This window comes from Heterodontus francisci, unplaced genomic scaffold (genome assembly GCF_036365525.1).
Source record: "Heterodontus francisci isolate sHetFra1 unplaced genomic scaffold, sHetFra1.hap1 HAP1_SCAFFOLD_506, whole genome shotgun sequence".
NCBI lineage: Eukaryota > Metazoa > Chordata > Chondrichthyes > Heterodontiformes > Heterodontidae > Heterodontus > Heterodontus francisci.
Genome location: NW_027140876.1, coordinates 723,325 through 737,228, shown reverse-complemented (window position 1 = coordinate 737,228; position 13,904 = coordinate 723,325). Strand labels below are relative to the sequence as shown.

Sequence of the window (13,904 nt, the reverse complement as noted above, 5' to 3'; positions counted from 1 at the left end):
ATTTTCTCCTTGCCAGACAGCAAGATAGTTTGAATATTTTGTTTGACCTCAGTGGTCATTTTTTCCAGAACATTATCTGCTTTTTTAAAAGTCAATTTTTTATAACTCTTCAATTTGAGTTCTGTATTTTCAATTGGGGCATTTTGCGTGAGTGCAACATAATGTACACACCTCTAAAGGTACGCAAGCAATGTTGTGAAGAGATAGCTGGTGAAAAATGGAGTGTATTCATAGAACAGCTAACACCAAGTCATTAGAACAATCAGAAAGTTTGCTCAAAGAGCTGGGCTTTAAGGAGCATCTTAGAAAGTGAGGTGGAGAGGCTGAGGGGGTCAGGCAGGGAATTCCAGAACTTAGGACCTGGACAGTTGAAGGGCCGCTGCCAATAGCGAGGCAAAAGAAATGGGGGCTGCACAAGAGACCCGAGTAAGAGGAACATTCTCAGAGCGTTGTAGGATTGGAGGAGGTAACAGAGGTTACAGAGATGTGTAAAGGAAGGCCATGGAAGGATTTGAACACATGGATGAAAATTTTAATATCAGGTTGTTGATTTAAAAATTATGGGATAAAGGGGACAGTAGCAGAATGGATACAAAATTGGTTAAGGGTTAGAAAACTGTTGTGGTGAATGGCTGTTCTTAGGCCGGAGGAATATATACAATCATGTTCCAATACTACAGCATTAGGACTACTGCTGTTTTTGATATACCTTAATGACTTGGAATGGGTGTGCAGGGCACAATTTTGAAATTTGCAGGTCACATGAAACTTGTAAGTGTAGTTAATGGTGAGGAAAATGATAATAGACATCAAGAGATCATAAACAGGCTGGTAGAATGAGTGAGTACATGGCAGCTGAAATTCAATGCAGGAAATTGTGAAGTGATACATTTTGTATAGAATAATGAGAGACAATACAAGCTGATGGTACAATTTTAAAGGAGGTGACAGAACAGAGAAGCCTAGGTGTTAGCACATAAATCTTGGAAAGTGGCAGGGCAGGCTAACAAAGCAGTTAATAACACATATGGTATCCTGGGATTTATAAATAGAGACATAGAGCACAAAGGTCAGGAGGTTATGCTAATCCTATATAATACCAGTTCAGCACCAGCCAAACTGTCCAATTCTGGACACCACACTTTAGGAAGAGCATGAAGGCTTTGGAGAGGGTACAAAAAGATTTATTAGAATGGTTACAGGGCTGAGGGATTATCGTTACAGATATACTGTAGAAACTGGAGTTGTTCTCAGAAGAGAAGGCTAAGAGGAAATTTGATAGTGGCATTTAAATTATGAAGACTTTGGATAGAGTAAATAAAAAGAAACTGTTTCCAATGGTTCAAGGGTCAATGACCAGAGGGCATGGAATTAAGGTGATCGGCAAAAGAGCCAGAGGCAACATGAGGCAAAACTTTTTTCTACAAGTGATTCTGATTGGAATGCTCTGCCTTTTACAGATTCAATAGTTGCCTTCAAAGACAGAATCTGGTAAATGGTTGAAGGAGAAAAGACTGCTGTGAGTGGGGAAAATGAGAGGGACTTGGTCTAGCTGTGTTGCCCTTGAAAAGAACCAGCATAAATTTGATGGGCAGAATGGCCTCCTGCTGTGCTGTTCTATTCCATGATTCTAATAGCTGAAGATGAGGCATTTTATTTTGCTCCAGGAAAAATCCTTAGTCAGGCCTCACTTGGAAAACTGTGTGCAGTTTTGTTCTCCTCACATGCTGGGTGATATTGAGGCTTTGGAAAGGGTGCAGAAGAGGGTCACTAGTCCAATTCCCAGTGTAAAGAATCTTAGTTAGCAAAATAGGTTGAAAGAGTTGGGACACTATACTTCAGAGAAGCCTAGACTTAGATTTATAAAATGATGAAGGAAATAGATTGTGTTTGAGTTTCCAGTTTGTTTGAATTAAATAGGTCATGGAGCAGCAGGGATCACAAGTTTAAGTTGTGTTAGACAGATCTGGGAAGTGGTTCTTTTCCCAGAGAATAGTGGACCTCTGGAACAGTCCGTCATCTTGTGTGGTGGACACTGACTGGCTGAAATCCTTCAAGCAACAGTGGGACCTTTTTCTGGTTGGGATAAATGTGAGCTCTCACAAATTTAAGCGTTGCAGGAATTCAGGGCCAACATAATTTCTTGGGATAGTCTTGGTCGCCAAGATGGATCAGAGATGTTACCCGCATTTATTTTCCTTAAAGTGACATGCAGTTTTATCTACTTTTTTCCAACTCTCACAGCAGATCACATGGTTTCAGGTGGGGTAGGAGTGCATATATTGTGATACACAACATATCACAATTGTTTGGGATAGGATTCATGGATCAAAGTCTTTACCTGTCCATTATTGTTTTTCTGTTCGTAAATTCAGATATTACTTGTACAGCTAATCCACTCTGCCCTTCCCTCATCATTCCCTGTATCTCTAAATATTCATAAATTCTTTTTTTTAATTCGTTTACAGGAACGTGGGGGTGAATTTGACCAAGATTAACAGATTCAAGGAGATTGGTCACAACTGACGTGGACTAACTGGTCCCTGGTCACCCACTTGATCCTCTAACCCTATTTTAACAGAAACATTGCTTGAACTCATTCAGTCCAGCTCTTTTATATCAAAAGTGAATTGAGACATTGTGGCAAATGTCGGTATGATCTCCTTTCTGACTTCTGTTATGTGTTATTTCTTGGTCGAGTGACTTATCCATCTCAGCTATTTTTCTCAAATCCGAATCCTTCTCTACAGTTATCTGTAAATATGGATCGACATCCTGATATAAAACATCAACATTCTCACTTTCACTAACAGTTTTAGAAAGTAAAGTAAATATGTTGCATCTTCCCAAAACCTCATTCTCCACATTAGTTTCTCCCAGTTCTCCCTCTATCACAGCCCATTGCTCGCTGCTCTGTAAAACCCACCAATAATTGTGCTATTTCTCTTTCTATTGCTTCACTGCATACATATAGAACATGTCTTAACCTAGGTCCCTGGAACACCCTTTTGCTCTAAACCATTCTGCATCTCTAGGTCTCTCTCCCCCTTTACGATACTCCTGAAAATTTATTGCATTGACCATGCTTTTGTTCACCTGTCCTAATATCTCCTTATGTGTCTGGGTGTTAAAAGGGGTTTGATAACGCTGCTGTGAAGTTCCCTGTGATGTTTTACTACATGAAAGACGCAATATAAATATAAATCTGTTGTGGGCCGATATGTTCTGGAGTTTAGGAGAATGAGAAGTGATCTCTTCGAAACATGTAGAATTCTTAGAAAGCTTGACAGGGGCACGGTGAGAGGTTGTTTCTTCTGATTGGAGAGTCTAGAACTAGATGTGACGGTCTTAGGATGAGGGGTCAACCATTTAGGATGAAGATGAGAGGCTTTTTTTTAAACTCCAAGGGTTGTGAATCTTATGAAATTCTCTACCTCAGAAATACGTGGGGTCTCAGTCAATGAGCATGTTCAGGATGAAGATAGATTTTTGGGCACTAAGGGAGTCAAAGGATCTGGTGACAGGGCAGAATAATGGAGTAGAGGTAAATGTTCATCTATGATCTTATCGAATGGCAGACAGCAGGCTCTACGGAGCATATGGGTTACTCCTCCAAGTTTTATGTTTCATACGTTGCTGTGGCTGTAGAATAGTGGTTCTCGAAGTGCAGTCCAAGGGTCCTCTAGGTGACCCGCAGACTCATCTAAAATGCAAGTTTCTAATGCGCGATGCCGCAGCTCAGGCTGTATAAAAGAACTCCCTTCTTAACAGCACTGTGGGTGTACCTACCATGGACAGCAGCAGTTCAAGAAGGCATCGCACCACCGCCTTCTCTTGGGCAATTGGTGATGGGCAATAAATATTGTTCTAGCCAGCGATGCCCACATCTCCATAAAAAAACGAATTAAAAAAAAAAACAGGTCACAACCCTCAATGCCAGCACACACGTCAAGCCACACAACCAGACTGGCTTCGCGTGTGTGGCACGAATCGCCAGAAGTGCAAGCAACAACAATGTAGTTTATAAATAGTCGTTTAGTAGTACAGAACTTGCGTATTGCTGAAAATAGGAACATCTTGTCAAAGCTTTTCGTCTTGCACACATCAGGACAATCCACAAGAATAACCAACACAAGGGAATAAACAACTTATACGGTATGGGAAGAGATTAGTCGTCAATAGGACCCCAGCCATTTGCTCACGACGCAATCTCGATGTTGAAATAGGGCGAATCAAAGACATCCTGCATGACAATGGCAACCTATCAGAACATTTCTCGCCGTGTATCGCACAAACTTATGAATGGGCCTAAGGCCGCCATTTTCAGCCCTGAAAAATGCCCAGTCGACCTCAAAATACCCTGGAAGGGTAATGTATCCCAAAAACTTGAGCAACAGGTAAAGCTAACTGTTTCACGCTGCTACTATGCAGTAGCAACACGTATGATGTTTGCCACTAACAAGATGCTGCCACCAAGCCAAAAAGTTGTCCTGCCTAACACACAAATGAGTAATGTGATATATGAATTTCAATGCCAGTGTGATGTTAGGTATATAGGCCTTACATTCCAAAGACTGGCGGATCATATCAAACAACATGTCCCTTCAGCTGTTCACAATGGGCAAGGTACAGGCTGTAACCAACCAGCCTGTGCTTGCAAAACTCAAAACACAGTGTCCAACATTAGATCTGATTCCACAATTGGACAACATTTGCTATATAATCCAGTGTGCTCAGAATTACGTTGACATCAAATTTAAGATTGTCAGTCGAGCTCGCAGTGTGGCGCATTTGTGTGTACTGGAAGTTAAATATATTAATACATAGGGCCCTGTACTTTGCAAACAGAAAGAACATGAACAAACATTGCGTCTATTTCAGCTAAACAACATAAGTGACTGCCATTCGCTGGTTCAATCTCAGGGCAATGTCTTGACCAATCAGAGTCAAGCTGCCTGGTTTAAATTTCAAACAAAGTGGGGCAGTTAACTGTCAGTCACTGTAAACTGGTGCATTCTCCATGGCATTGCCTCTACCAAACAATCAGCACTCTCTTCTTATACAGTATAAGTTGTTGTTTTCCCTTACATTGGTTATTCTTGGGGATTGGCCTGATGAGTGCAAGATAAAAAGCTTCGACAACATGTCTCTAGTTTCAGCAATACTCAATGTAGCTTACGTTAATTCTTCTCTGTTCTTCCATTTAAAAAAATACCAATTGACTTTATCTCACTCCTTTTTTCCAGCTAATAACTTTTCACTATTTCATAAATCTACTGTTCCTGAACTAACAGTTTTATTAATTTTGCTTTTTAGTCTCAGAACCATTCCCGATCATTGCTCCATTCACCTTCTCTGCAAAAACATTGCTGTTGGTGGATTCAGATCCTGGCCGTCCCTTCCCTTCACCCTGACCTCATTCTCCTACTCCAAGGACATGAACCCTTTTCTCCTGCTCCAGCCCTGCAGCCTCACATTGACCTGCCTCATTTTTCCATCCTTAACTGACCCAGTGTAAAACAATCCAGAAATCACCACCTTGAGGACAGTATTTTTATTTAGTCCAGTGCCTCAGTATCCCTCTCTAAACGTATTTCTACCCGCGTTATTGGCTCTGACCACATGACTACTTTCTGCTCTCTTTTCCTTCCCACAGATGGTCCCAACAATTCCTGGATGTTGTTCTTTCGGCAGCAGGGAGGCAGCTTTCCATTTGAACCTGTTTGGTGCTGTAGAAGAGGCTGTCTATTCTCCTGACTATAGAATCTCCCACCACTACACTCTCCTGTGCTCCAGCCCCCTCCCACTTGGGGTGGCCTCCTGCTCCCTGGTGTCACACTGTTGCACAGGAAGATCCTTCTCCAAGCTATTGTCTCTATCCACCTTTCAGTCCCCAATAGCATGTATCTACTGGACAGTTCCAGTACTCAGGGGCTCCCCCCACCTGTGACTGTTATATCCCTCTAGATGGTCACTCACCTCCCTCTTTCTGCTCAGCCCATTCTGTTCCCTCTTGCTGTGCGAGCTGCAGGTTCTTGAACGAGATCAAGACAGAGATGATATTTTAAAATATTTTGTGAACCTACCTGTATCCATTCTCATTCTTCTTGAATATGTTGAATCTTCTTCCCTATTTGGACCTTGAGCCATGGTGGTGACAGGCGTTCCCAGATTCTGATTCTCTGCAATAAAGGTAAAATTAACAAGAGGGTTAGACAGAAATAATAAAAAAAAAACATTGCCTCGCTAAACATGATATCAGTTCCTCCTCCCCATCAGTATAACAGCCGTTAACTCTGGGATCGAGCATCAGGTGTGACCCAGACAGCTGCCCAGTCAGTCCCGCTGAGCTCCATCACCCAGTTCCAGATGGACGCCCGTCACCAAGGCTCTGCACTAGAAGTGGGGGAGACAGTGGTGTAATGATAATGTCACTGAACGAGTAATATTGCAGCTGGTGGAATTTAATTCAATAAATTAATAAAATTCTGGAATCGAAAGCTAGTCTCAGTAATGGTGCCATGAAACTATCACCGATTGTCATAAAATCCCATCTGGTTCACTAATGTCCTTAAGGGAAGGAAATCTGCCATCTTTATCTGGCTTACATGTGACTCCAGACCCACAGCAATGTTGTTGACTCTTAACTGCCCTCTGAAATGGCCTAGCAAGCGGGCAATAAATGCTGGCCTTGCCAGCAACGCCCAGATTCCCTCAAACAAATGTTTTAATCATTTCTAAAAGCTACCACTGACTGGCCTGTAGTTGCCGGGCTCATAATTACACCCTTTCTTGAACAAGGGTATTAACATGTGAAATTCTCCAGTCCTCTGGCACTACCCCTGTATCTAAGGAGGATTGGAAGATTATGGCCAGTGGAGACTTGATAAGAGGTTTACAAGATTATGACAGTTTTGGATCAGGTAGACAAAGTAAAGTTGTTCCCATTAGCTGATGGTATGAGGACTAGGGCCACAGATTTTAAGTTCTGGGTAAGAGTTGCAGGGGGGATATGAGGAAGAAACTTTTTTGCAGCAAGTGTAATGACCAGAAACTCACTGCCTACAAGGGTGGTGGAAGCAGAGATGATCAATGACTTATAAAAGGAAATTGGATGGGCACTTGGGAGAAATAAATTTGCAAGACTATGGGGATAGAATGGGAGAGTGGGGCTGACTTGATTGCTGTCAATGGGCCGAACGGCCTACTTTTGTGCCGTTATGACTCTCCAGGTTAATAGGTAAATTGGCCATTGTAAATTGCCCCTAGTGTAGGTAGGTGGTAGGAGAATGGTGGGGATGTGGTAGGGCATATGGGATTAATGTAGGATTAGTACAAATGGGTGATTGTTGGTCGGCACAGACTCGGTGGCCGAAGGGCCTGTTTCAATGCTGTATCTCTGAATAAAATAAATACTTAAGACGTGCGGTCAAACTAGTAGCATGAAAAAGCAGAGGCAGTGGAGGTGTCGAGAGAGGTGGAGCAGAGTGCTGTCAGTGGACATGTGAAAGCTGAGCCCTTGTCTTTGCATCGTGTCTCCAAGGGGCAGCTTAAGGATGAGAAATAGGAGGGAGTGAGGAGAGATCCATGGGGGTCTCCAGAGGTAATGGTGCAGAAGCCAGTGAACAAGATTCTCCGGCTATCATTGGACGGGTAAGAGTGGAAACCAATGAGTTCAGTCCCACTGAGCTGGACAATAAAGGAGAGGCACTGAAGGAGGATGTTGTACTCGACGGTGTCAAAGACTGCAGAGGTAGAGAGGAATCAAGAGGGAGAGTTTATCACAGTCAGAGACAAAGAAGGGGTTATTTGTGACTTTGATTCTTGTCATTTCAGAGCTGTGGCAGGAGCAGTAACCTGACTGGAGATTAAAGCATGGAGAGGTGAGAAACTTGCAGAGAATAAGGATCCAAAAAAATCAATGAAAGGAAAGTGAGGCTGGAGATGGAGACGTACATGTCTAACTCTTCACCCACAGGTCAAACTGGGTGAGTGTCTGATCAAACTCTATCTTCTGGAATACACAATCTCATTTGTGACTTAATGTTATAGAAACCATTAAAGTCAGTTCACTTTTACAAGATATTCCACATGCTCTAGCTGGGAGACTGGAATCTTTCAGTTCCATCAGAGGAGCTTGTTGCAGCTACAGAAGAGGGTGTGGGTCCAGGGTACAGAAGGCCAGGGAGAAGAGGGGAGAGGCTGGGAATGGGGAGAAAGCGGCAGCCAGACAGCATGGGGTAGTGAGAGGAGTATGATGGGGACAGGCATTTATTACAGTCTGGACAGTCTCACCCTGAAATATAAAGGGCCATTTATACAAGGGAGGAAACCAACTCAAAACTAAACTAATCTTATCAGAGACAGCAAGATATTGGAGATACTGGAAGTCTGATAAAAAGAACAGAAAATGCTGGAAATCTTCAGTGGGTCAGACAGTGTCTGTGGGGAGACGATGGTGGGGTTAACGGTTAACAGGATCAGGATCTGAAACATTAACCCCACCTTCCTCTCTCCACAGTCGCTGCCTGAATGACAGCGTTTCCAGATTTTCTGCTTTATTTCTAAGATTTTTTGTTACAAACAGGAAGTTAATTTTTTCCCTCTGATCCTATTTCCTGTTCTTTTCAACGACCTGTCCGTAACTAGATTAGCGTTTGAATTTCTTTTCCTCCTTTAAATCCCAATAATAAATGACCGCATCAACAACATAGTTTTTAAAATCAAAACAAAGTATTAAGGTTTGTTATCACCCACTCTTAAACTCAGGAAGGGGTTTAACTTCACCACACACACTTACAAATATTCAGGGAAAAGTTAAAGGCATAAAAAAGGCAAGGACATTTACCAAATAGAAACGTATTTTAACTACCAGCTAATATGGATTTCAGTTAAAACCAGTGCCCATGAATATCAAAAAAAAGTGTCCAAAATTTGGAGATTACCTATTCAAAATGGTGAATGGAGGAGGAGCTGTTGGAGATAGCTCTTTTCTTGAAAATTTATTTTTCTTTTCATTCTCAAAAGTAATAACAGAGACAGCTAAATTGCTGAAGTCACCTTATTTTAAACAGAGAGGAAACGGGGAGAAATCAGACATTTTATGCTGTCACTGCAGCTTGTCTTTAGGTTGGTTTGTTACTTGCTGCATTTTTCAAAGTGTAGCTTCTCTATAATTTTTCTTGTTGGAGAGGCCTTAAGAGAGAAAAGTCAATGCAGCTTGAAGACAGGATGTGGCTTCTTGCAGGAAGATGTGTCTCCAGCACATCGTAGCTGTATAACGGAAGACAAGTTGTCTCCACAAACCGTTTTGAGTCCACACAGGTTGGATAGGGCTCTCCTGGGTCCTAGAGCTAGACGAGTTACAAGTGGCTGTCCCACCTGACCTCTGTCCTCCATTTTGACAATCAGAACACAGAAGTCCAAGCTTAAAACCTGCTGTATAAAATGGTTGTTGACAGAATACTCAAATGCACAGCATAATTTACTAGGGGGTTTGCATCCATTTATGACATATTACTCATCCCCATTTCAGACTATATTCTGTGTTTTCTTGGTTTGGGTTCTATTTCTGAATACACTGGGAAACTGATGTTTTCTTTGTATCTGAAGTTGATTTTGGAAGCACATTCCCTGCTTGCGTTGACCACTGTTGTTCGATTTCTGGATTGTGTGTCTCTGTCACCAATGAAATAGGAGGCAAACACTCACCCGGTGTTTCATGTCTTTTACCATCCTCAGTACTAAACATTGGGCTTGTTGAAAGGTAATGAAGCTGTGTTCAGCATTCACTATCTGACAATACTCCACAGCTGCTGGTCAGAGGCCGTGCTGATCTTTGAGGTTTGTCTCTGCATCGCGTTCAGTGAATTGACAGGAATTCGTTTCACAGTTCATTCTCCCATTTGATTTGTCCCCAAATCTGAGACATTTTAACACTGATCTGATGATGTTGTGTGAGTTCAGCCCCACCTAATAAACAGACAGGTGTCCATCTGCTGGACTCTGCCCCAGACTGGAGTCACCCCTTAGAGCAAATCCATTCACTAAAAATTGTTCACAAGATTCACTTATGACTCTGTGTTTTAAGACAGAAACCGATCTCACTTCACATTCCACTGCATGGCCTCTTGCTGATTAATTGTTTTCATTGGTCAGACTCTCCCAGTAAAGGCCTGCCTTGGGTCTGCAAAAACAAACCCGACCCAAGCCTGACACGGCCTGACCATCAGTGAAATTACCTTCCGTTTTTCACTTTGTTGCTGATCTGCACACGCTTAAAATAACTGTAACAAAACCAACTTTCTGGTCCAAAAATTAAATTGGTGCCACTTAGCCATGATACAGTGTGTCCGACCTGAGCCCGAATGCCGGACCCGGAAGTGCACCCCGACCGACCCGAACCCGACACATGTTGTCGGGTCCCGTCGGTTCGGGTAGGGTTTATCGGCCTTTATCTCCCAGTCACATTTCCACCATTTCCTGCCTCACCTTGTAACCTTTGTGTACTGTCTACAGGACCAGTGTTTCTCAGAGTAAATGGGACTTTCTCTCACCTTTCTCCCCAGTCGATCGATGACAGCTCTTTGAATGGGAAGGGTTCTCTCTGGTTGGTGCTCTCGCAATCCTGTGCTGGTTCACCTGCTGTTGTTCCTCAGTCTACAATCCCTGTTTACTTCCAGCTGTGGACCTTTCTCATCACTCCATCATTCATCTAATTATAGCAGGACAGAAAATGAGAAGGATGTAGACGGCATGAGGTATTGTAATGTACACTTGTCTTCTAACCCATCAAAGTGAAATTTAAGGGATGAATATTTCTGTTTGATTTTGTTCCTTTCCACAGATACCTGGCCCATCAGCCTGGGCTACAGGAAAACAGTGTTTCCAGCAGAAATGTGACTTTTTTCCTCGGCACCGGGGACAAACTGACACTGCATCAGAAACTGTCTCTTGGATTGCTGAGGTAACAGAGGGACCAATAGCTGTTGGAATCCTCCACATCTTCAGGATCAGGGCCACCTGCGTCTGGTGAATTTAGTCCCTTTCCTTGATCCCCAGCTCACCCACCTGGAATTCCTGTAAACCTTCACAATTTAACATGGAAATGTGGCAGTTTTCCTCAGTGTTTTAGGAAAACGTCTGATCACACTGGGTCCATCCTCCCCGTGTTACACACTGTCTGATCTCACTGAGTCCATGCTCCCCGTGTTACACACTGGCTGATCTCACTGAGTCCATACTCCCCGGGTTACACACTGTCTGATCACACTGGGACCATCCTCCCCGGGTTACACACTGTCTGATCACACTGGGTCCATTCTACCCGGGTTGCACACTGTCTGATCGCACTGGGTCCATCCTCCACGGGTTACACACTGTCTGATCTCACTGGGTCCATCCTCCCCGGGTTACACACTGTCTGATCACACTGGGTCCATCCTCCCCGGGTTACACACTGTCTGATCTCACTGAGTCCATACTCCCCGGGTTACACACTGTCTGATCGCACTTGGACCATCCTCCCCGGGTTACACACTGTCTGATCACACTGGGTCTATCCTCCCCGGGTTACACACTGTCTGACCACACTGGTTCATTCTCCCCGGGGTACACACTGTCTGATCACACTGGGTCCATACTCCCCGGGTTACACATTGTCTGGTCTCCCTGGGTCCATCCTCCCCGGGTTACTCACTGTCTGATCACACTGGGTGCATCCTCCCCGGGTTACACACTGTCTGATCTCACTGGGTCCATCCTCCCCGGGTTACACACTGTCTGATCTCACTGGGTCCATCCTCCCCGGCTTACACACTGTCTGATCACACTGGGTCCATCCTCCCCGGGTTACTCACTGTCTGATCACACTGGGTCCATCCTCCCCGGGTTACACACTGTCTGATCACACTGGGTCCATCCTCCCCGGGTTACTCACTGTCTGATCACACTGGGTGCATCCTCCCCGGGTTACACACTGTCTGATCTCACTGGGTCCATCCTCCCCGGGTTACACACTGTCTGATCTCACTGGGTCCATCCTCCCCGGCTTACACACTGTCTGATCACACTGGGTCCATCCTCCCCGGGTTACTCACTGTCTGATCACACTGGGTCCATCCTCCCCGGGTTCCACACTGTCTGATCTCACTGGGTCCATCCTCCCCGGGTTACACACTGTCTGATCTCACTGGGTCCATCCTCCCCGGCTTACACACTGTCTGATCACACTGGGTCCATCCTCCCCGGGTTACTCACTGTCTGATCACACTGGGTCCTTCCTCCCCGGGTTACACATTGTAAGATCTCCCTGGGTCCATCCTCCCCGGGTTACTCACTGTCGGATCTCCCTGGGTCCATCCTCACCGCGTTACTCACTGTCTGATCGCACTGGGTCCATCCTCCCCGGGTTACACACTGTCTGATCACACTGGGTCCATTCTACCCGGGTTACACACTGTCTGATCTCACTGGGTCCATCCTCCCCGGGTTACTCACTGTCTGATCGCACTGGGTCCATCCTCCCCGGGTTACACACTGTCTGATCACACTGGGACCATCCTCCCCGGGTTACACACTGTCTGATCACACTGGGTCCATTCTACCCGGGTTGCACACTGTCTGATCACACTGGGTCCATCCTCCCCGGGTTACACACTGTCTGATCTCACTGGGTCCATACTCCCCGGGTTACACACTGTCTGATCTCACTGGGTCCATCCTCCCCGAGTTACACATTGCCTGATCTCACTGGGTCCATTATCCCTGGGTTACACACTCTCTGATCTCACTGGGACCATCCTCCCCGGGTTACACACTGTCTGATCGCACTGGGTCCATTCCCCCCCCCCCCCGCCCTCGGGTTACACACTGTCTGATCACACTGGGTCCTTCCTCCCCGGGTTACACACTGTCTGATCTCACTGGGTCCATCCTCCCCTGGTTACACACTGTCTGATCACACTGGGTTCATCCTCCCCGGGGTACACATTGTCTGGTCTCCCTGGGTCCATCCTCCCTGGGTTACACACTGTCTGATCTCACTGGGTCCATCCTCCCCTGGTTACACACTGTCTGATCACACTGGGTCCATCCTCCCCGGGTTACACACTATCTGTACTTAGAGTCCATTCTTCCCCACTGATATGATTATAGAAAGTTTACTATACAGAAATAGGCCAGTTGGCCTATGGTGTCAGTTCCAGCCGAAAAACATCCCACCTTCCAGCGTTTGGACCATAGCCCTGCAAATTACGGCACCTGAGGTGGCACAGTGGCGCAGTGGTTAGCAGCGCAGCCTCACAGCTCCAGCAACACGGGTTCAATTCTGGGTGCTGCCTGTGTGGAGTTTGCAAGTTCTCCCTGTGTCTGTGTGGGTTTCCTCCGGGTGCTCTGGTTTTCTCCCACATGCTAAAGACTTGCAGGTTGATAGGTAAATTGGCCATTATAAATTGTCACTGGTATAGGTCGGTGGTAGGGAAATATAGTGACAGGTGGGGATGTAGTAGGAATTAGTGTCGGATTAGTATAAATGGGTGGTTGATGGTTGGCACAGACTCGGTGGGCTGAAGGGCCTGTTTCAGTGCTGTATCTCTAACTAACTAATATCCAGACTCCTTTTGAATGAGTTGAGGGTTTCTGCCTCAACTACCCTTTCAGGCAGTGAGTTACAGACTCGCACCACTCTCTGGGTGAAAAACACGTTTCCTCATCTCCCCTCTAATCTTTCTACCTATCACCTTAAAGCTATGCCCCCTAGTCACTGACCTCTCTGTTAATGTGAATAGACCCTTCACCTCCACTCTATCCAGGCCCCTCAAATTTTTGTACATTTCAATTAGATCTCCCTGCAGCCTTCCCTGCTCCAAGGAGAACAACCCCAGCCTATCAAATATTTCCTCATA

The 13,904-nt window shown here is 45.0% G+C and overlaps 1 protein-coding gene across 2 annotated transcripts in view; it reads right to left on the bottom strand.

Annotated features, from left to right (window-relative positions):
* LOC137361319 (NACHT, LRR and PYD domains-containing protein 3-like) overlaps positions 1-10,656 on the bottom strand; it is a 68,567-nt gene extending 57,911 nt beyond the window's left edge. Inside the window, exons 1-2 of one of the 2 annotated variants that reach the window (XM_068026220.1) lie at positions 10,557-10,656; positions 6,087-6,182 (exon numbers count right to left, since the gene is read on the bottom strand). In XM_068026220.1, the coding sequence (XP_067882321.1) occupies positions 6,087-6,150 (64 nt within the window). In that variant the 5' untranslated portion in view covers positions 6,151-6,182; positions 10,557-10,656. Of the gene's footprint in view, positions 1-6,086; positions 6,183-8,945; positions 9,030-10,556 lie in introns of those variants that run through there. The other variant, XM_068026219.1, reaches the window with a different exon arrangement.
* Positions 10,657-13,904: the final 3,248 nt, after the last annotated feature.